This window comes from Xiphophorus couchianus, chromosome 20 (assembly GCF_001444195.1).
Source record: "Xiphophorus couchianus chromosome 20, X_couchianus-1.0, whole genome shotgun sequence".
NCBI lineage: Eukaryota > Metazoa > Chordata > Actinopteri > Cyprinodontiformes > Poeciliidae > Xiphophorus > Xiphophorus couchianus.
This window is the reverse complement of record NC_040247.1, coordinates 8,913,144-8,936,629: the sequence shown is the minus strand read 5'-3', so window position 1 is coordinate 8,936,629 and position 23,486 is coordinate 8,913,144. Positions and strand designations below refer to the sequence as shown.

The 23,486-nt window shown below is 37.4% G+C and overlaps 3 protein-coding genes and 1 long non-coding RNA gene across 5 annotated transcripts; 2 read left to right on the top strand and 2 right to left on the bottom strand.

Annotated features, from left to right (window-relative positions):
- Positions 1-3,643: 3,643 nt before the first annotated feature.
- On the top strand, positions 3,644-11,448 carry gls2b (glutaminase 2b (liver, mitochondrial)). Of its 2 annotated transcripts, none has more exons than XM_028003881.1 (18): positions 3,644-3,889; positions 4,334-4,433; positions 4,582-4,703; positions 5,704-5,833; positions 6,025-6,104; positions 6,438-6,601; positions 6,783-6,841; positions 7,421-7,453; positions 7,574-7,632; positions 7,770-7,836; positions 7,959-8,009; positions 8,135-8,311; positions 8,389-8,520; positions 9,188-9,280; positions 9,361-9,422; positions 10,216-10,292; positions 10,817-10,880; positions 11,006-11,448. In XM_028003881.1, exons 1-18 carry the CDS (start codon positions 3,717-3,719, stop codon positions 11,157-11,159), a joined length of 1,797 nt encoding a protein of 598 aa, XP_027859682.1. In that variant the 5' UTR covers positions 3,644-3,716; the 3' UTR covers positions 11,160-11,448. The 2 variants fall into 2 exon arrangements, with proteins under 2 accessions (XP_027859682.1, XP_027859681.1); XM_028003880.1 differs by having other exon boundaries at positions 7,959-8,039.
- Positions 11,449-12,918: 1,470 nt separating this feature from the next.
- Positions 12,919-15,766, bottom strand: LOC114136090 (elastase-1-like). The gene is made up of 8 exons (XM_028003878.1): positions 15,644-15,766; positions 15,444-15,541; positions 14,890-14,990; positions 14,553-14,678; positions 13,931-14,067; positions 13,706-13,848; positions 13,102-13,251; positions 12,919-13,014 (listed from the first exon to the last, which is right to left on the bottom strand). Exons 1-8 carry the CDS (start codon positions 15,681-15,683, stop codon positions 13,003-13,005), a joined length of 807 nt encoding a protein of 268 aa, XP_027859679.1. The 5' UTR covers positions 15,684-15,766; the 3' UTR covers positions 12,919-13,002.
- LOC114136091 (uncharacterized) lies at positions 13,987-16,405 on the top strand. Its single transcript, XR_003593734.1, has 3 exons — positions 13,987-14,114; positions 14,863-15,025; positions 16,391-16,405. It is a non-coding gene; the product is annotated as an uncharacterized LOC114136091 (long non-coding RNA).
- A 3,756-nt stretch (positions 16,406-20,161) lies between these two features.
- LOC114135876 (enkurin-like) lies at positions 20,162-23,163 on the bottom strand. Its single transcript, XM_028003530.1, has 5 exons — positions 23,018-23,163; positions 21,272-21,417; positions 20,982-21,193; positions 20,551-20,688; positions 20,162-20,403 (listed from the first exon to the last, which is right to left on the bottom strand). The coding sequence occupies exons 1-5, from the start codon at positions 23,089-23,091 to the stop codon at positions 20,212-20,214; spliced, it is 762 nt and encodes a 253-aa protein (XP_027859331.1). The 5' UTR covers positions 23,092-23,163; the 3' UTR covers positions 20,162-20,211.
- Between the last annotated feature and the right edge of the window lie 323 nt (positions 23,164-23,486).

Genomic DNA, 23,486 nt, shown 5'->3' with positions numbered 1-23,486 from the left:
TTGAAGGGAGCAGTGTCATTGGAACATGGAACACAAAAGCGGGAGCAGCGCAAAGGAGGAATTATTGGCACTGGCACAGCGACTAACATCCCAGTGGTTAGAACCAAGCTGGTAAGTGTCTTTGCTACGAAATTCTCTCCCGACCTTGATGCTGACACTCTGAGTGCCTATCTAACTGAGAAACTGGGCCAATCGGTGACATGCAGGAAGATAGACTCGATGCGTAACCGATTTAGCTCGTTTCATATAACTGCAGAGTGCTCGGAAGTTGCAGAAGTATACGATCCTAAACTCTGGCCATCGGGTGTGTATGTGCGTCGCTACTTTGAGGCGCGCAGACCAAAAAATAACAGCATCCGTTTGGCTCATATGTCAGAGACTGGTATACTGCAGCAAGACAACGTATCTGCATCTGTAGCACCGCAAATGAGCAACGGCCACGCAGATCCTGATAAATAAATGACTGATATTAATATTGTGTCATATAATGCGCGAGGTCTGCGTGTTGGACACAGTGAAACAGACAGAGCGCGTCGCCTTGTGGTGGACAAATTACTGGAGACTTGTGATATACTGTGTGTGCAGGAGACATTCTTAGCTAAACAGGACCTGGAGAAGCTGAATTGCATACACAAAGACTTTTACGGCGCTGGTGAATCCACTACCGACCTTAGCACCAGAATAATTCGGGGAAGGATAGCCGGTGGTGTTGCAATATTATGGCACAAAAAATATGATCAACTGGTTGATGTGATTAGACTGGGTGTGGATTGGGCCATAGGGCTGAAATTTACTTGTGGAGACAAACATTTTATTGTTTTAAACATATACACACCTTATGAATGTCCTCAAAACGAAGACGAATTTCTTAATAGACTGTCTTTTATTATGTCTTTTATGCAAGATAATCTATCTACTTGTTTTTTTATTGTGGGGGATTTAAATGCAGATGTTACAGATAAACATTCTACATTTGCTACGCATTTAATGCAATTCTGTCACAGTAATGCCTTAATTCTTTCTAGTAAGGCACTTTTGCCTAACAACAGTTACACCTATATTAGTGAATCATGGCATACAACTTCCTGGTTAGATCATTGTATCTGTACAGCTGATGCTCATGATTCCATTCTGGGAATTCGTGTCAACTATGACCTTGCCACCACTGACCATATACCATTCTCCTTATGTGTAAACATGAATTGCATACCTTCTGTTTTGCCTGTAGACTATAATATAAGTACAGGAAAAATAGCATGGGATAACTTGACTGAAAAAGATCTATCAGATTATTGCTATCAAACTAATGACATGTTCAGCAATACATACTTACCAAAGGGAGCAATCTCATGCCGTGATATGAAATGTAAAGACCCTCAACATGGTACTGAGTTATGTACTCTGTATGAGAATGTTGTGAAATCCCTCCTTATCTCAAGCAAGCCACTGCATAAAACCATCTTGCATAGCACCAAGCCGGGTTGGAACGACTATGTAAAAGAATATCATGCAGAGGCCAGAAGGGCTCTTAAAGCATGGGCTGATGCAGGTAAACAGAGACATGGCCCCTTGTTTGAATACAAAAAACAAGCAAATGCTAATTTTAAACATTTTTTAAGATTCATAAGGAGACGTGAAAATACTATGAGGTCTGACTCTCTTGCTAGAAAGTTAGGAAATAATAATGTTAAGGACTTTTGGAAAGAAATAAAGAAAGTAAATAACTGTAAAACGTCACTTCCATCTACTATTGATGGTGTTACTGGTGTAAAAGAAATCACTCAGTTATGGAAAGAGCACTACAGTGCGCTGTTTAATTGTGTCAAAAGTGACATTTCTGACATAGGAAGCATTCACAGTAATGAGAATGTGACTGTATCCCCACAAGAAATATATCATACAATTATGACACTGAAAGACAATAAGGCCTGTGGGATGGATAACATATCCACTGAGCATTTGAAAAATGCAAGTAAAAAACTCTGTGCATTACTCTCTATGTGTTTCACTGGCTGTCTAGTACATGGTCTGCTACCTAAATCAATGTTATCTGTCATTCTGGTACCCACTATTAAAGACAAAGCGGGTAAGATTAGCTCCTTGGAGAATTACCGACCCATAGCTTTAGCTAGTAGTTTGTCGAAAGTTTTTGAAAGAGTCCTTCTAAATAGGCTGGAAGAGTTTCTTTTGACCTCTGATAATCAATTCGGTTTTAAACCCAAACATGGTACAGACATGTGTATTTTTGTGCTACAGGAGATTTTAGATTTGTATAATTTGCGCAACACCACAGTATTTATGTGTTTTATTGATGCTTCTAAAGCATTTGATCGCGTGAATCATCAAAAATTGTTCTGCAAGTTAGAAAGCAGAGGTGTACCCAAATATCTAATTAGAATAATGGTCTATTGGTATGGTCATCAACTAATGTATGCCAAATGGGGTAACTCATTGTCTGACTCGTTTAATGTTGGTAACGGAGTAAGGCAGGGAAGTATATTGTCCCCTTACCTTTTTAACATCTATATGGATGAACTATCAAAGCGCCTGAATTGTTGTAAAACAGGCTGTGTAGTTGGTGACCGCACAATCAATCACATAATGTATGCGGATGATTTGGTAATCTTATGCCCATATAGTGCTGGCCTTCAACAATTACTAAGGGTCTGCTCCCAATATGGATGTGATTTTGATGTCAAATATAACGCTAAGAAAAGCAATGTCATGATTGTTAGAAGTAGAGCAGATAAGCATCTGATAACCCCTGACTTCTCTTTATCTGGCATTGTCCTCAATATATGCAATGAAATTAAATATCTGGGACATTACATAACTGATGACCTATCTGATGATCGTGACATTTGTAGGCAGTATTGCATGATGTATGCACAGGCTAATATTTTGATCAGAAAGTTTGGTATGTGTTCATCCTCTGTGAAGGTAGCTCTTTTTAAAGTTTTCTGTACTTCATTTTACACAGCCCATCTATGGCGAAGATATAAAAAAAGTAGCCTGCACAAACTTTATGTGGCATACAATGATGGCCTGAGGCTCCTACTCAAAGTGCCTAGATGGAGCAGTGCCAGCCACATGTTTGCACATAACGCTGTTCCCACATGTGCAGCTGCGCTCAGGAATCTCATGTATAAATGTATGTGTAGATTACCCGTGTCATACAATAATATAATAGCAATTTTAGTAAACCCTGTTTTTAGTACAGCGAGATTTTTCTCAAGATTGTGGAAACATTGGCGTCATCATTTATTTGTGGCTCAGTGACTGTCATGTTTCTTTTTGTTTTTTTATTCTTTTTGTTTTACTATGGACCTCTTTTGTGTCTGAAATAAAGATTGATTGATTGATTGATTGATTGATACATCTCACAATAAATTTAGATAATTACTCGACTTGTTCGATCATTTTTATTTACAGGTTTATATTTCTGTTCAGCTACTAGCTCAAACAAATATAACTAGCTGTGTGATAAACCCCAGATGACTTGTTTGTAACCTACATCCTGAAAAATTAACTATCAAATGCCAGACATGCAAAAATCCCGACACAACCTGAAAGCAGCACAGTGTTTGCACTCCTGTTGTCGGGAAATCAGTGACCCCCGCAGGACTTTGACATATCAACTGGGGCTTTACAGGGTGATCATTCTCAGCCAACCCGGCTGCTCTTATGAGCTCCACGTTTGTTGCTGTCGTTTAACCATGTACTGCCTCAAAGCGCTGCGACTGTCAGAACTTCTACAAGTTATTTCCAAAAATACAAATACGATGAGGAATTTTCTCTCCATACATCCAGCATGTTGTTTGGTCAGAAATTCAACAACTACATTTCAGCGACGAACTTACACCCACGCGGATCATTTCCATAATAAAATGTAAGTACCCCTGTTCGGTACTTGTTGGTTATATATTAACTTTTTATCAGTTGATAAATAACCTGTTAGTGAGTCGAAGGCTATGGTTCATTTATTATAGCAAATGAAATTGATCAATTGCTGAATAGAGAAGAATCTTAAAATAAATTATTGTATTACTTCAAATTGGGTATATTAGGATAAACATTGCTCTCAAGATCTTATGTAATTCATTTTAGTCCAAAAGAGGAAAAAAAAACATGACTATATTTAATACTAGAGATGTTATATATAAATTCTATCTTTTTCACTTTTATTTATTACAAAGCACAAAACAGCTAAGAATCTTTCCTAATTTCATTGTAATAATATGATTATAAAGGACAGTGAAGGTTATTCTATTCTGAGTAATGAAAATATGACAATATGAATATTTTGTCTTATAGTCTTTACTTTTCGTTTCAGGAACATGCATTCCACATCTCCCAGTTCTGGAGTGGAAAACATGCTTTTCTACACCATCACCGAAGGAAGAGACCAAGTGCCCATTTCATACTTTAATGCTGTAAATATAGCTTTTTTTGCATATTAAACATTCATTGATACCATATGCCTTTTAGAAACAGGTAAAATTTATTACACAAATACTATTATATGGATTTTACATTGCATCGGGAGAGATGATAAGGTTGAATCCGATTTTATGTTTGTAGGCCCTGAAAAAAACTGGCCTTCAGCCCTCAGACCCTCGTCTCAGAGAGTGCATGGAGAAGCTTCGACAGGCTGTGACGGACTCTGTTGGTGAGGTGATGATGGATAGAGACCTTTTCCACAGGTGAGATAATATTAGCATTTAGTATCCTACAGAATTTTCATCTCAAACTTGAAAGCAGAATTAGAGAGATACATTCCCAGATTGTGCTAAATAGAGTGCACCAATGCAGCATACAAAATATAATCTAATTCACAAGGACAGGAAAAGTCAGTGATCCGACAGTCAATCTGCTCTACCACTTAAGTTGCAGTGGTCCAGTTGTAATTATATTGAGAAATTTGTTAATATTTTGTTAACATTGTCTTTGAAATCTGTCAGCAGGCTTCATCAGCACAATTCAAGTACTGTTGTATTTTTAAGGCATTAGTCTTTCCAGACTTCATGTCGTACCTCCATTTGCTCTGATGAGAGTTGGGACCTCAGGCCAACTTTTAAATACAAGGTCTGCATCCAGTTTTTTGCTGAGCCTCAATTTAAATTCATATGATCTTTTAAAGCATCAAAATAGATGCAGGATCCTCTAAAGCTCTTCACAATTGTATCTTTACCACAACACTAAGAGCCTCATTGTGTTTTGTTTCCATTCATCACCAGGCTTCTGAAACCATGAGACCAAGCTATTATTAGTCTGATCTACAAGCAATAATCCAATATTCCATTTTAATACCAGGTTTATGGTCTGTGTAATGCTGCATAATTACCTCTCTGCTAACTTATCCTGTTGTATTTTTAAGTACCTCAAAATTTAATGAGAAATGTACCATAAATACATTTATGCCATGTGATCTAATATGTTATTTGCACCTCTCATTCTTTGTCCTACCTCACTGAGGTGCATTTGTTTGCCCATTTGCAAAATTATTTGCCACTCTACCCCAGGCTGAAATTGTTCATTTTAGTTTGTTCTGTAAAAATATTAAATTAACCAAACAAGAGATTGTCATAATGTTCAATGCTTGTTTTATGTTATGTATGTAATGTCTTGTCATATTTAGAAAATATAATATTGAAGTTAATTTGAATTTTAGCCATTATTGTCTTTGTTATGTTTCATTTTCAGATGTGTCGGTGGCAACATCGTTCTGCTGATCCAGGCCTTCCGAAAAAAATTCATCATCCCTGAGTTTGATGTGTTTGCAGAGAAAATTAATGAAATCTACAAGACAGTGCAAGAACAAAGTGATGGGAAGGTAATTTTATTTTGCTTGACCTTTTATTTCATCAAAATCTGACTTTAGTGTTGATGTTTGAAATCTTAAATTCAAAACTTAGCATGTTTATCTCCATTCTCTTAAAATTTGTCAACTGAGATTTTTACATTAACAGCTCCTACATCTTTCATTACCATGTTCTGCTTTTCTGTTTTAAACTGTGGCTTCAGGTTGCTGACTACATCCCTCAGCTGGCCAAGTTCAGTCCAGAATTATGGGGTGTTTCTTTATGTACAGTTGATGGGCAGAGGTATAATTTACATTTACTTTTGCTGACCATTTAGTACTTAGACTAGACTTATTACTAAATATCATTTAGAGTAAGGTACATGTTGAACATTTATATGCCCAGAATTGAGGTGTTGAGCAAACATATTATCAAAGGCAATGGAAATATCTGTAAAGGTGATGACCCAGACATCGCATACCAAAGCACCATCAGCACACAAGTAGTCATAGGTTTAATGCAATCAAAAACTCCAGAAAAAGCTTCAAAAATGTCCCCAGTTAGCTAATTAAATATTTTTATTTATAATAACTACATTAACTATATTTGAGAGTGTTTTTCATCTTCTTTCTTCAGGCACTCTGTTGGTGACACAAAGCAGCCCTTCTGTCTGCAGTCATGTGTGAAGCCCTTGCAGTATGCCATCGCTGTCCATGAATCTGGAACAGAGAAGGTTCACAACTATGTTGGCATGGAGCCCAGTGGACACAAGTTCAATGTTCTTTCTCTTGATGAGGAAGGTATGCATAACAGGTCATCACCACCTTGTTTCACTACAAAAACCTTCATCACTCTGTCAGTGTATGATAATGCTGTACATGTACATGGTTTAAATTTAAGCATTAATTTATTTATATTTTTCCAGTTGTCACTCAGAACTCTTATTTAACTTTGTGTTTATCTCATTTGACTATCATCTAGATAAGCCTCACAACCCCATGGTGAATGCTGGAGCCATTTTGATCAGCTCTCTTATCAAGGTGAACATGTTGACTTTACTAGTCACATGTAGGTCATGTGCAAACAACAAACAAAATTATTTCTAATACAAATCAATTGCTGCTTTAGAGATACAAAAACAGCAATGGTTATTTAAATTATTGTTGCTGGTCTTTCAAATGAACATCTCAAATGAATATCTGGAAAACATTACATTTGCTCTGGACACATTTGAATAATAGCAAAAAGCAATGCTTATATCCTGCAGATTGCTGAGTCAATCTGCAGGGTATAAGTGTCTGCAGTGTCGATGATATTTTTAAATAATTTTCTAAATATACTGTCTGAATATAGATGATTTTCATTGATGTCTTAAAGATTAATTTTACATATTTAAAACAGAAAATCTAAAATGGAGCAGTTTTCCTAACTCCATATCTGTTTGAACTATTACCCAAAGTTGAGCTATTGCTGCCTATGTGTCCTTTATTGCACCAACTGTTAGCAGGGTGGTATATTATGCCATTAGTAATATATTCATGAAGCTGTTCATGATGTATAATGTGTAGCAGGTCATAAATAAACTGACTGTTACAATCAAAGTTTTTCTTCATTTCCAGCCTCTTTCAAATAAGGCAGAAAAGTTTGACTATGTAAGTAATGTGCCTTGAATTTCCCTTTCTTATGAAACCATCATTTTAAAATTATGGCACAAATATTTAGTTTTTCATAGTTGTATTAATGTGAAGAAATTATTATTTTTTGTTTCCCAGGTTATGGAGTTTGTGAAAAAGATGGCCGGCCAAGAATATGTTGGATTTAGCAATGCCACGTGAGTTCATCATACCTAAACGTTTTGACTCTTTGTATGCATGCTCCAATAGTTATTCTGTTACACACTTTATGTTTTCAGTTCTTAAATGCATTATTGATAACCCATTATTGACCCTTGCAGCTTGTCTTTCTCAGGTTTCAGTCAGAAAAGGAAACTGGTGACAGAAATTTTGCCATTGGTTACTACATGAAAGAGAAGAAGGTCTGCTAAAACACATTAAGTGTATTATCTTCTGCATTTGTTTTGGTGATATTTTCTTTCAATTTGTACAAGCTATGTAGAATTACAATGTCAAGCTCTGATTTTTATGTTTTATTCACCAGTGTTTTCCTTCAGGAGCTGATATGATTGATGCCCTCGATTTTTACTTCCAGGTAAGACTCTTTGTTCTCATCAAAAAGGTGGTGCGTCTTCCTCTATGATTTAAGATTGAGTTGAACTGAAATAGAAATTATTTAGGTTGAATCATTTGTGACTTGAGTGACTCTTTTCCCTCCAGCTTTGTTCCGTTGAGGTGTCCTGTGAATCAGGAAGTGTCATGGCTGCTACTCTGGCTAATGGAGGGATCTGTCCAATCACAGGCGAGCGAGTCTTGAGTGCAGAGGCAGTGAGAAACACGTTGACTCTCATGCACTCCTGTGGCATGTACGACTTCTCTGGCCAGATGGCTTTTCATGTTAGTATGACTTAGCACAGAACAGCTAAAAGTATGTATTGTTGTTCAGCTGAACCATTCATGATCTCCTCTTCCAGGTGGGCTTACCTGCAAAATCCGGAGTGTCTGGTGCAATACTGCTGGTGATCCCTAATGTAATGGGAGTGATGTGTTGGTCTCCACCTTTGGACAGAGTTGGGAACAGTGTTCGGGGAATACACTTCTGTCAGGCAAGTACAACAATGCTTGTTTAATATGAGACATATAAGCTCCTCTGTTTCCTCCCTGTGGTCTTGATGCTATCTGCAGAATTACACAGCTTCAAACAATAATAGCCAGGAGGAATCTCTTAGCAGTGTCAACCATGCTTGTATATGCGCTGAACAATGTAATTGTTACCATGTTGTTAGAATGCGTTAGAATGTGGTTGTTTGGCAGATTAAGTATTAGGTTAGTTTGTGCCAAGAAGATGAACATTTTCTGTTGCTGAATTTACATGTGCTAAATCCACACAACCCTTCTTGTGCAAACGTCTTATGTCATTATCAAGAACATCAAGGTCCAACTATGATCTTCCTCATTTCTGCCTGGGCCTAGAATGATTGCAGAGTAAACTATTTTTTGTGACAGAATATTACCCAAGGTTTACTTTTAGCAATTTTAAGATATGCTATCACTTTGAAGACACACTTTGGCTGAAGGTTGAATTGATAAGACATAAATGATCAAAGGGCAGAATCTTGTATCTCTGAGATTATGTAGGGGACCATAACTCAAGACTTTCTTTATTGTTTATCATAAAAATTGTCACAGAGGCTAAGATTTATAATATAGGGGAATCTCAAGCTTTTAGACCTGAAGACTATAAAAAAATCCTGTTCTGTTCTGCATCTGTAGGAGTTGGTTTCACAGTTCAATTTTCACAATTACGACAACCTGAGGCACTTTGTAAAGAAGAAAGACCCCCGCCGGCAGGATGGAGATGACAGGGTAGGCTGCTTTTGTTCTGTGTGTAATTTCTATGTTTAGATACATCACTTTATGTTCATGCAACTCTAATGTATTTTCAGAACAAGTCTGTTTTCAACTTAATGTTTGCTGCCTTTAGTGGGGATGTGTCAGCACTGAGAAGGTACCCAAAGCATTGGCTTTTATTTGTCCTGTTTCTTTACATCTGGTCTGAATAATAACACAACAATGTTGCTTGGCATAGATTTCCACCAGTTGTAGTTCCATATTTATTTTAGTGCTTATTATGACAAACAATAAAAGGAGATAAATATATTTTTTTATAACAATGACATATGCACAAAATGTATGTCTAAGTATGTAATTAGTCTTTTACAACAGTACACGATAAAGAGGGCAGTGAGTGCAGAGTTGTGTAACTATTGCACAATAGCTGTTTGGTCAATAAATTACACTTAGATATATGTTTTTTCAAGGGTTTGCTTATTGTTGAACTTATTTTGAAGACCTCTTGATTAACTTCATCATAGGTGCTATTAAATGCATAAACAATCGGTAACGTACTTAATATAATATACTGTAATATTAAGTAGTACATTTCATTATTTTGTGCTTTGATGTGCGTGGTAATCATTACAGGTCAATAAAATAACGTAGTAAAAATAACCTCTCCCCCTGCAGTAAGGGCTAATATTCTTTAAAAAGGATAAAATGTGTTTTCCTTTATAACTTTATGAACACAAACCAAACTGTGATCCTTGAAATCTTTCAGAAAACAGCAAATACACTTTTTGTATTGGAGTGATCCAGAACAATTTTCCTTCTGATATTCATAATATCCCAATAATGTTGTAGATCAAACATTTATTCTCATGTTTATATACCCTTAAATTATTCTTAATATTTATTGGTAATCAAACACAACTAGTGAACAGTCAAAATGACTTATGTTTCAGATTTGCCCTTTCAACTATGAACATGCATCTGAAAGACTACGACTCCAGAACAGCGCTACACATTGCTGCAGCAGAGGGTGAGCTCCTCCATCACCTCTGATCTCATTAGTTATTTTTGGAAATGAAATGTTCAGCTGTCTGGTATCCATCAACCTATCTGTCTTTGCCAGTGCCCAACCAAGTACTCATTCGATAGACATTTTTTCAGAAGTCTGACATTTCTGTTTAAAATACCTTTTTGCAATTGATCTTATGAAATATTAAAATTTTCCAAGATATTGAATTTGAAGTTTTCTGTAAACTATAATAATCAAAAATACTAGAAATAAGAAAAAACATGTAAAAAAACAAAAAACAAAAACTGAATCATTGTGAATACTTTCTGGATTCAGTGTACCTGCTTCGTTGTTTGTGCTTTCTTTTTCCCAGAGTCACTGTACGTCAGTTTCCATATGTAGTCTCATCATATTTTTAAATACAGAAAAAAACATATGCAAAATTATTTTTTTTCTCAAATAAATGAAGCCCATTCTGAACTTTTAAAAATGACTTGGTTGGCCGTAATCTGAAAGTGTAATTATTTCTACCTTTTTGTTCTCAGGTCATGTAGATGTTGTAAAGTTCCTCATTGATACCTGCAAAGTTGATCCATTTGTTCAAGACAGGTTTGAATAATTACTTCTTCTTTTGCCTTATTCTTAATGTCGTGGAGGCTATCAAGCATTTAAACATGCCATCTATGTCTGAATTGGCAACATTCTCCTAGATAATTTGTTAAATTTCACTGCAGGTGGGGGAACCTTGCAGTTGATGATGCTATGCAGTTTGGACGTGAAGAAGTTGCGAAGATGCTAAGAGAATACCAAGACTGGAAACAGCAGGAAATGCAACACGGTGAGGCTGAACATCCCCGAAAACTGGATACAATTGAGGGCATGGTGTGATAGCTTTAAAGTAGAATAGTAGCGTGTTTGTGAAAATTATGTGAACTTGTGGAAGCTCATTGTTAAACTTGAACCAAGCACCAAACCAAAAAATCCTGACTAAATGAATGTACTTGAACTACTGAAATACTGTAGCAAATATATCAAGGGTGTAAGCCAGGGATCTCAAACTTCAGTCCTCGAGGGCCGCAGTCCTGCAACATTTAGATGTGCCTCTGCTGCACCACACCTGAATAGAATAATTAGGTCATTAGCAAGGCTTGGAGAACTGATCTACACAAGGAGGAGGTAATTAAGCCATTTCATTCCAGTGTCTTGTACCTGTGGCACATCTAAAAACTGCAGGACAGCGGCCCTCGAGGACTGGAGTTTGAGACCCCTGGTTTAAGCCATTGTATTTTTACTTTGTCAAAACGTGTCAAGTAAAATATTTAAGGGAAATGTCAAATTAATACTGCTGCAATCCAGCATCAGCCTGCCCGCAATGTTTTTCGCTTATATATCCATTTAAAGCTAAAACTTTCTGTGTGATTTATAAACATGTGTTAATAAAGTGCTTTAACTGACTTTAATCTCTATATTTTACAATTATATTTTTCTTACATGGCCTGTTGGATCATGAATATAAGTATCAAAGAATAATTAGTCATTTTTCTACACAATCCAGTACAGCCATTCCTTTATAGGGGATTTTCATTAGCCTTTGATGTTCACAGAGGCTTATTCAGAAATACTTCTGGCATTTGTAACTACATGCAAACATGAATGCATGCAAACTCAAACCAAAACCACAGGTATTTGCATAAATTCTGCATGTTTACGATACAGAATTGCACAATTTGTATTTTGTTTAATGTTGAAAGTTTGAAACATGATAAACAACTGGAAATGTGCTTAGTAGTACTCTGTTGTAAATCTCATTAATAAAGTGATGTTTTTGAAGTGTTATGATTGATAACAGTTCCTTATCAATCCTTATAGTGGTGTATAGCAGTTTGTCTATACACCACTAGTGGTTCAGTTTTCAGTTACCAGGTGGCGCTGTGGCAGCATGAGACTAAACTTAAAAAGATTTTGATCAGGACTTTATTTGCATTAAGAGAGACCTCTTGTAAACAGCAGGTCCTGAAAGTTAAAAGAAAGTGCATGGCCAGCCTGCTGAGCAGACAACACAACAACATCCAAAAAACTGGACTTATTAATGTATTTGTTTATTTTCTATCATTTTATCTGAGCAGCATGCTTTTGCATAAAAAGCTAAGCACTGCTGAGATTACAGGAATTTTGAGGATTAAAATAAGTAGTGAATTTAATGACTAATCAGTAAAATGTGAGAGGATTTTAGAGAAGCCAGAATAACTGTTGGGAAAAAACTAAGGCTGACAAGGAGAAATTTAAAGTACACTTAAGTCATAAAAAATAGTTGGGGTCTGGAAGTGTGTCATCTCTGGGAAACGAGATAACCTTACAGTCAGTATTTGCTGCATATTGTGTAACTGTATCCAATACTGTAACAAATGTTTGTAAATGAGATGCATTTTATCAGTATATTAATTTGCTAATTTGTCACGTCTCTCTTTTATTTTTGGTTCACTGCTATATCCTTTTACAGATTGCCTTTAAAATAAAATGATTCCCCTTAAATTGTTAAATCTTTAATTCATTAGATATACCTCTGATTTTCTCTTTCTTTCAGTCAGGAATCAGATCATTAATTTATTTTTCATCATAAAACTTCGACCAAACACGACAATTTAGATGCCATTTTCATGACTTTTATTTTGATGGAGTGAGAAAAGAATCCAGAATGTTCTCCTTTTTCCCACATATATTGCTTCTCTTCTTAACCCATGATCTACAAAAACAAATACAAATGATCAGTGGCAATGTTCAAACACAAACCATTACAATCTATGTAATTCTTGAGTTATCAAATACTAACGCTGTTCATCCAGCTGATGTAAGCAGAAGCACGGGTAAAGACGGTGGGTTTCTGGTAGGTGTTGCAGCCAAGGGAAGACACAAAGCTGGTCACTCCGTGGATCACCCACTGGCCGTTGACACTGCAATTCAGGGGGCCACCAGAATCACCCTGTATAAGTAAAATTATATATTTTTAAAATCAGTCATGAAAACTGGATGTCATCATTTTGATTTCTTTTATTATTCCTGCAGCCTTGGAAAAGTATTCACGCCCCTTGAACTTTCATGTTTTGTTTTATTATAACAACAAAATTAAAGAAATAAGTAATAAGGAGAAGTTTAAAACATGGAATGGTCGTTAAAAAATACAGCATGCTCACAGAGCTCTGTTCAAGTTACTAAAAGATGGAGAGCGTGTGCAAAACCATCCATTATTTATTTTCCACCTCACAATCATGCACTATTTTGTGTTGACCTGTGACAAGTTTATGGGTGTAAGCTGACAAAAAGTCAGTTAATTAATTATGTATCGCCATCTGTCTGTGCCAATACTTTTCTGTAGCTCAGCACGCCGTTATGAACCTCATGATTGTCCACTTTTTATTGAAAAGAGGTTGGCTCACCTGACAACCAGAGTCGCTGCCACCTCCAGCACAGACCATGGAGCTCTTCACAGTGCTGCCCCACCAGCCGCTGCTGGAGCAGGTGTTGTAATCAACAACAGGCAGGTAGGCTTGCTTCAGCTGAGCAGACAGGTTACCACCAGCTGGGAAAAACAGCCAAACATATCAGAGCCTGTCTGAACGTCCACCATATTACTCATGTTAGTGTGAAATTTTGTTACTCACTCTGAGTGCGTCCCCATCCAGAGATGTAGCAGGGGTGGTTGTGGGCCAGAACCTGACCGGAGGGAGGAAGAACGCCCAGCTGGACGTAGTTGTTGAGGACAGCGTCAGTGGACAGACGCAGCAGAGCAATGTCGTAACTACAAGAAGCAGGAAGCAAATGCCATTTTTTTAAGATTCTTGAAAGGTGAGTTGTGAATAAAATTTAACTCTATGAAGAAACATATTTCTTTGTTCTTTTAAAACAATAAAACCACCTAGCCAAAATGTTATTTTGTTCTAAAATCCATTAAAACCATATTGTTCAAGAAATAGGCATCACATATCTTTTAACAGAAGTTAAGCAACAAAAAACGTTTTTTTTCTCAACGGTTATGCTGGTAATTACTTAATTGTTGCACTTCCCTAGAAGTTATAGTAACAACTAAAGAAGAAAACAACATAAAATATTATTTTTACATGGAAAATATTATAAATAAGTAAGCATCAAATTACAAAAATTCTTCATGTTTTTAAAACTTAAGTGCAAGATTACTTAATAACATGTTGCATTTGATGTATACTGTAGGTCTGTCTTTTTTGCCCTGAACACATTAAGAACTGGTGAGACTACATTCTTACTAACCCTCCAGCCACATTGTTGGAGTTCCAGTTAGGGTGGACGTAGACCTGGCTCACGCTCAAGTACTGCTCCCTTCCCTCATGGTTGTTAATGTCATGATCTCCAAGAACGACACGCCAAGTCATGGATCTTTTGCCCATGCAGAAGAGACAAGATGTTTCTTTCAGTTATATTTATCCAAGCTAATTAAAAAAAATAAAACAATAAAACTATCAATAGTTATTTGAAGCTGAATCTCTAGTAAGTCGGACAATATCAAAAGTATATTCAGGTCTATGAAAATTGATGCTTCTCATGGTTTTGTTCTCTTCAGCTTTTCCATGATGCATAAGACTCCCACCTGTCCACACAGTGAGCAGCAGTCATGACCCATCCTCTCCTAACGAGAGTTCCTCCACAGGTGTGGTAGAAGTAGCTTCCAGATTGGTACTGAAGGGAGATCTGAAAAACGCCAAGAGACAGTTTTGCAAACACAAGTAAGCAAACCCCAAACCTTTTCTCCAATGTCTTAAAAAGACTTCCTAAAAATAAGATCTAACGCTTGATGAGGATGAGGAGATGCAAAGGAAAATGTCCAGGTTTGATTGAGAAAAAGTGACAGTAATGATTCTTGGACTTGTTTTAGGGAAAGATTTAAGGGAAATATACTTTCATTACATTTATCAGTTGGTGTACTTGAGTTATAGAGCAGATGTGATCAGTTTAAAATCTGATGCTGAAGATTTCACATGTTTAATATCAGCAAGCAAGTTCCATGAAATTTGCATGTTTTCTTGTAGTTTAAAATAACTTTAAAGCTACTTTTAGGCCTTTTTGTCTTGTCTTTATGGTAGTGATTGTTTTGTTAAGTTTGCAACACATGAATTATAAGGTCTGAAAGGGTTTGAAGTATACCTGCCATGGCCAGGAGTTAGGTCTGGCCACCTCTCCTCCCACAACTCTTCCCTCACCAGTATTATCCTCCAGGTACCTGGGCTGGGGTTCAGCCAGAACTAAAAAAAAAAAACAGATATCCAAAAGAAATAACAATATTACATTTAAATCCATATGGGACTTCTGTGGAGAATCTTCAAAACAGAATAGGTGGTACTTACCCAGGGCTGCAAGAGAGGTCAACAAAAGAAACCTGAGCATACCTGCAGTCTCCTTAAACTTTCTGTCCTGGTAACCTCTGTCCAACGCTCTTTTATACCCTCAGGTCAGCTTATAGTGATAGTGTTGTAGATTACGTGTCCAATGTCACCCTACATCCACCTGTGCAGATCCCACAGTTATCGTCAGAGCAGGAAGAACAGACTACCGTACATTTATTCAAAGAATAGTTGGTACTGGGTGTAACAGTTTTACTTACTAGGAAATACCGAAAGATTCCCTCTAGAGTTTTGTGTAAAAATGTATTTTACCTGCACAGCATATGTTTAAGAGTAAGACTAATGATTAATGATCATTTTTATTTCATGTAATGTTTTGCTGCTTTTGAAAGTAAAAATGCTACACATTCATAGAGTCATATTGGGATATGTACTGCTAACTCAGCAAAAATATCTACTCAAGAGAATTAGATCATCATGTCACGAAGACAATTTTAATAGCCGTGGGTTAAATAAAAGCCTGCAGCAGAGAAGATAAAAATACCAATGTGTGATGAAAATCTCTTCGAAACGTTTTACACTTTCACATTATTTAATATTGCCCCAGTCCCACATCAGGGCAGAGGGTGCCCTGATGTGGGACACCCTCTGCCCTGGTGTCTATTATGCCAACTATTACCCTGGCATAATAGTTTCATGCCAGGGTGTGGATTATTGTAACTCCACAGTAAAGACCTTTTTTCACTGCAGGGTCCGGCCTGGCCCAGCCCGGCTCCGTTCGACCCGGTCCCATTGGTCCAATAGCCCTGGTGGTTTTGCATTGAGATGGATACGTCACGTAAATCGAATTCTTGCTAAAGCTACCGAGGCGAACAACCAGCGACCGCAGAACAATTTCCCTCTTGGTTCTCTCGTCCCGCTCTTTCTGAATGCGCTCATGAGCGAAGGAGCAAAGGGAAACATTTACCTCAGCTTTACAATTAACGAAAAAAAATAAATAAATAAAAAATCTCATCTGAATGTCGTCTCTGAGCTGGACTACCCCCTGTGGCTGGTGGGATTTCCCCACTGGAGCGACGCCAGATGCGGAAATCCCCTCGTTCACAGCCTTGCCGACTTCTAATCGGTTCAGTTGGAGAAATGTTATTTACATTTACCATTAAAATCTTTGGCTGAAGAGGCGATTGTAATCCCAGTGTAGGGTAAGAATAGATTATGATGGGAATTTATTGATGGAGCATATTGAAATGACAGACATCGGGAAAGTCTAGAGCTCTTCTGACCCAGAAATTTGGTCTTTGTCCCGCCTCCGCAGCCAATGAACCAATCAATTGCTAACTCCAAACCAACCCTGTCTGGCGGGCCCGATTGGAACCGCAGCTCTCGGGGTTCCAGGGAGCCGGATGGTACCGGGCTGGAAGTGCTAATGCAAAAACGACCCGGCCCGGGTCAGCCCGGGTCTGGCTGTGCAGTGCAAAAGGGGCTTAAGGCTTGATAACAGATACATTTTCTCAGATAGTAACAGTTTGCTCTGTATGTTGCCAAAATTAAATAAAACTACTGAAAAAAACGTTATTGTGTTTTTCCCCACAAATTTCCGTCTGATTCCAAGTGTAACTCTTCGCAGGGGCGCCGTATAGTGAGGACAATTCCAAGGGCCCCTGACCGACAGGGGGCCCTCCACAATTTTCTTTCATAGAAATAAAAAATAAATTGGGGCCCTGTCAATTACAAAATTAATTATATTGTGTTTTCTAAAATTGTTTTTAGCAGTAAAACTCAAATGTTGCCACTCCCAGACCAAAAAGCAAACATCCACATTTGCTAGTTCAAGAACAATCATGCACCTGTGTTTTTCTCACAGTGTTATCAAAGCACACCTGTTGCATATGTTAAGAAGAAGCTAGGAGATATGACTTACAGTGACTTAAAGCATGTTGAAATGTATTTGTAACCATGTTTGAGAAAACACATTTTTGTAATCCTTCTTAAACAAAACAAAGAGTTATAGTGTTGCTTGCCAAATACATCAATGTATTTCACAAGCATGATCAAATACACAGGCATTTAGAATAGAATAGAATTACTTTATTCATCCCAGCAGGGAAATTATTTAAATTGGTAGCGGTTTTAGCATAAACACTAAAACCTCTTATCCTTGCATAAGTATTTTTACCCCCATTTGACCACCAAAAGAGGGCTGGGGGCTAGTGGGTCTGCTATACCAGTCCTGGGGTGAAGGGAAGTCCAGACCCTGGCCCTCACACTATCTAATTGTGGACAAGAATATTGTTTTCAAACTAGGCCTGCTGCTGAAGAAAAATATAAGCCTTATATTTAAGTTAAGTAAAACCTTTTTGACAATACTTTTCATTGCAGTGGTGGGGAATAGCCCCACACTACCATCCCAAACACAAAATAGTTTGGGATCTGTCCCTCTACTCTTGAGTCAGGCAGCCTCCAAAGAAACAACTCCTCCAGAATATCATTGCATTAATCTGAAAAGTATCTGGAAAAGTAACTGCTCATGAGAAATCCTTGATCGAAACCTGCTGCCAACAGCTTCTGGACATTTCAGGTTTTTAAGGAGCTTTTCCAGAGCCAGGGAACATAGAAACAAGATGTTACATCCTCTCACTTAGTTCTGTTCCTGGAAACAACGAGTAAACAAGTATCTCATTAAGGATCAGCTTCATTTGCCAAGTTCATGCACACAACCAAGGAATTTGACTTTGATTCTACTTTGCTCTCAATTAAGACATTTTAAATGTAGTCATACAAAAAGAGTCTCGTAAATAAGCATATATAGAGAGTATTTTTATAAAAGCAAGGTTAAATTTGTGCAAATTCATGTGCACACGCATGTTCTCACAAAACCTGATGTATGGTTGAATTTTTTCCAGCTTGAGCCAGTTGTCTGACGTTAGCCTATCCCATTGATATCACAGTTCTGTTGAGAAATAGTTGTGACGTGGTGGGAACGCATGACTTTTTGAAGTATGCTCAAAAATGAGTAAGCAAAGTAAACAAGTTGTTTTACCTTGCAGGTCAGCAAAGCATATCAGAGGAGCTGTCTTATTGGTCGATCCTAGATATGGTGGATGCTGTGCTGGTTCTGGCTCTGGCAGGGTAGCTGGTGTACTTGAAGCTGAGAGTTATAATAATGAACAAACTAATGATCTGAAAACACCAACAGATTCAAGTGAAACTACTGTAGGAGTACCATGAAGCTCCATTCTTGATGTGGATGGGTATTGTTTTATTTTTCTACTATGATCAAAAGCTTCACAGTTTTGTAGAAAATCCAGTAGTTCTAATAAACTGATGTTTTTGTGTGAAAACACCTTGTTTGACCTGATAATGTTGAAAATATGTGACCCTCATTTATTTATTTATTCTGTCTGATCAAATAACTTTTTCCCTGGTTGATGAACAGCAGTCTTCAGTTTCAGGCTATCTGGCGATGGAGCCAGAGAACGATATTACATACAAGGTGCTCTCTCTGAGTCAAAATAAAAGCCTCTGTTATGAAAAAACTAATTGTTTAAGGTTGAGTTATGGTGAAATTATGATTTAAAAGTAGATTTTAGTACTGCATGTCTTTTTCATGTCTATATCGTCATTGGTGAATTAAAAAAACAAAAGTAGCCTGATGCAAACATGAATAGACATAATTTTAGACTGATTATTTTCAGTAATTAATTTTGGAATAAAAGGGTCAGATTAAACAAGCATTCCATACGTTTTATGTAAATGTACAAATTAATAGAAGCAGTATACAGTAACCTGAACGAGAGCAGCTGTTTGACTGTGAAGCATCGCTGCACTAAGCCTTGTCCCAGTATATCTGAAAACTATCTGGAGAGCTTACTGAACTAACGAGCTTTAGAAAAATTAGCACACCTTTGGCTGAACACTGGAGAAAAACTGGAAGATTTTCTTTCTTTTATTTTTGTTCTTAAATGATCAGCATATGAATTTTTTAACTTCTCTTTGCCTTTCAGGAGAAAAGGCTTGCTTTTCATTCTGTTAATGCTAAAACTGGACTATAAACTCAAAAATACTTTTTAAGGTCTCATTGTGGTTTTATGAGCTTCAAACATTTTGTTCTGTAACCCACAACTAGAAGATCCTGAGTCTGCATGTTGTTGTCTGAAAATTGTGAATCGGGGAAGAAGTAGCTCTGCTGGATGATGGAACTGCAGGGGAAAGTTGATTTGCATAAAGAGAACTGGGAGCCCTAAGATGGATGGTTTGAATTTTGAACTGAGGTTCTGTAAAGAGAAAATATACCCATGGACAAAATACCTCCTCTGTTAATGACCAAAAAAGTCCACAATGGTCCCTGAAATAAGTTTAAATTCACTAAAATACTTTTATGAAAATATATTACAATTTTCTTTTGCAATTTTTTTTTCTTGATTGTAAAAATGAATATCAATATATGAATGTTTTCACTGCAATAAAACTATAAAATAAGATTAATTTAAAAGCTTTTAAGATCACAGATAAAACCTGAAATAAACATGGAACGTTTTATTTTTTTAATATGACATCTGGAGTCTCAGGGGTTAAGGACATCCACCGGCATCTGCATCAGAAATGTAGATGGTTTTGAACTTTTCAAGCAGTCTTATGTGCTTCTCCAGTTCAGTCAGTTGCTCCTCCATGTGGATCTTGCGGGCTTTCTGCGATGGGGTGTATAGGATGAAAGGAAGGCCCTGATATTCATGATGCACTTCATGCCATTTCTTCTTCAAGCCCTAACAAGAAGATGCAAACATGGGAACTTGACATCAGACATTATTCTATCTTTACATTTCTTTGACTTTCTCTGTCCAATTGTATTTACTTCACCAGAGGTTTTAGATGTTAGATGTCTGTTGTTAAAGAAAACAAATGCAGCATACCTCCAGGGCAGCTTTTCGCTCGTCCTCTGACACTTGTCGTGTGGCCTGCTTCTCCTTTTCAAGTCTCTCCAGGTCATCCCTAGCCTGCTGTTCAGCTGCACGGCGCTGCTGCAAGTACATGGGTACCTGACCAAAATCCTGCAGGAACGAAAAAGAAACTTCACGTCCACCTATAATTTGCTCAAATGTTCAACTGAGCTCCTACATGGAAAATGTAGCAGTTAACAGGAATATAAGCTTGGTTCAGCATCGTTGGACTTAGGGAGATTCTGAATATTATTCCATTTTCAATTCATAAAGTAGATAACATCCAGGTGCTGTTGGTCAGTCACTGAAAGGTTAGAAAGGTTAAAAATAGCACTCATGGCCCAGGACTTGTCAGCATTAGCCACACTTTCCACAGAGTGAAGTGACAGGATGAAGAATAATACCTTTTTCATGACATATTTGGGGCTAAGTCCAGCACTTTGGAGAAGCTGTTTGTGTGTCTGTGCAAAGTCTACATGAGAGGGCTTAGGCTTCACATCAGCTGTCTGTATGACATCCCTCTTGATTGGACTCAGTGGGTAGTTGGCCCGTACATGGAGCGGTGGCCTTACTGCAGTGATAGTACTGGTTTTCTGGATGCCTTCGGTCCCTGTCCCTAAAGAAAAGCAAATATCAGGTGGGTTATATTGACAGTACAAAAGCAAATCCTCATGCAGTTGTTTGAGGAACTTACTCTCAGGAGCTTTGGGGCGCTTTGCGTTTTTCTTGAGGTAGTTCGATGGAGAAGGCAATTCAAGTTTTGCTGGTCCCATCGTCTTCCAAGCCTGTTTGTTTGGCTTCTGATCAAGCAGAATAGTTGCCAGGTGCTTGGGTACATACCTATCACAAAATAGAATATCTTCAATAACACTTGCGGAGAAAAACAACAACAAAAAGGAATAAAACAGAATTCTGGTTTTAAATGACAAAAAAAAAAAATTCCCACTTCTGTATTCTAAATTTAGAGGTCAACTGTATGGTTACCACCTTTCATAAATGAAAATAAGAGACGCCCACCACGGCGTCTTGGAGGCAATGACCACAATGGTTCAGGTCGTTAATTCTCATGGGATGGTTGCTGCTTAAAGTGAAGTCACTCACAGTGAATAAAGCATTCTGAAATTTTAAATAAGTAAAAGTAGCAATACTTCATACTCATGTTACTCAATTAAAAGTAAAAATTATGGCATAGGAAAACTACTCCTAAAAGTTTTTTTTTGTTTGTTTCTTTGTTTGTTTGTCTTTCAAAAAGTTACTCAAGTAAATATAACTACTTTCTAATCACCTCTGGTCACACATATAGCTTAAAAAAAGGTTAAATAAATGTAACATTTGCTGCCTGTATTATGATTTGAAAGAAAGTCAGATCATCCAACGGTCAAGTCACACTAATAGAAAAAAATATATATGATCAATGAAAACTATATTCCTCAAAAAGGTCTGCATTTCTAAATGAATTACACAAAAGGTTCTGCCAAAGCCTGGTTGTTGTAAGTTAGTCCCTGTTTACATGACAATGATCCAACAAAAATGGAATTTTTGTTTCGTTTCGGTTAACACATTTACATGAAGACATTCTAATTACAGTCTTTGTTTACACAGTAACGGTACACATCGAAAACGTGGAATGCTCTCGCCACGCCACGAAAAACACGCACTATGTGCCTCTGATTAGGGTGCGGTTGGAAAAAGTGGGATAACTTTGCTGAAACACGTTGTTTGACCTTTCACGGTGTCCGTAGTTCTCTAGATAAGAGCGCTTAACAAGCGAGTGCTTGTTGTGAGCGCTGAACAAGCACACGCGTATTTTGCTACCTGGGCGGTGCGGAGCGGTGAAGAGACGCTGAGGGAACCGTATCTGATGAGAAAACACGAATTATAATAACACCAGCATTGTCAGTAGTTTCTTCTTCTGCGGATTGTAGGAAGCAACTATGTTTTGCGTCATACTATGCATGAGCTAGGGATTCCCTGACAGAAAAGATCCATTTACTCTGTTTACAAGACAACGGACACCGGTACGTTCCAGATGTACGTTGCACTCTGGACCCCGTTTTCAATCTGTGCCGTTGTCAGAGAAAACATTCGGTGGTTTCATGTAAATGTACAGTACAAACCCAACAAAACTCTTCCATTTTCTCCAGAAATTGCTGTCGTGTAAACGGGGCCTAGTGCCTGCAACATTTCTGCAACGTTTCTCCTGATCGGGGTTGTCTGTCATCAGGCAGCCCACCGTGCTGCCTGATGACAACCGACAATTTGGCTTGATTCAATATTTTCAGTGTTTTATTGTGTTCATTATTGATGCATTCAGTGTTTATGATGTCTATCGGATATTTAGTACGGAACAAATTGCGTCTCGTATCGGTTCGGTACTCCATTGTAAAACCTGGGCTAAATTCTTCTTCGTTTTATTTTTTAAGTGACTTGTACAACTCACCTTGGTGGTTTTTGTCCGGGGTCCTTTGAGATCCAGTCTTGAACGCTTCCTTTTGCGTTGATCGCTTCAGACATCGCAAAATTGTGAACACACTTCAAAAAAAGTTAAAGCACCTACCTGGCTTGTTGCTAGGTAACTTTCTAACAAGTCTTTAAAATTCTAGTATTATTATTATTCAAACATCTCAAATTCTGTCCAAAACAAAATGTGATTTATTTTATATTAATATGTAAAATTCTATTATAATTCAAACACCTAAAATTCTGTATAAAGCTAAATAGGATTTATTTCAGTTTATTTCAAACACTGTTTGTAAAAATAGACAAATTTATTTGTATTTAAAATTATGGAGATTTGTAATCATTTAAATGGATCTGCTGGACAGATTAGAAATTAGGCAGCTGTGAATGCGGGAAGGGCCATATTTTCTGGCTTGAAGTTGTCTGACGTTAGTATATCCCACTGATAA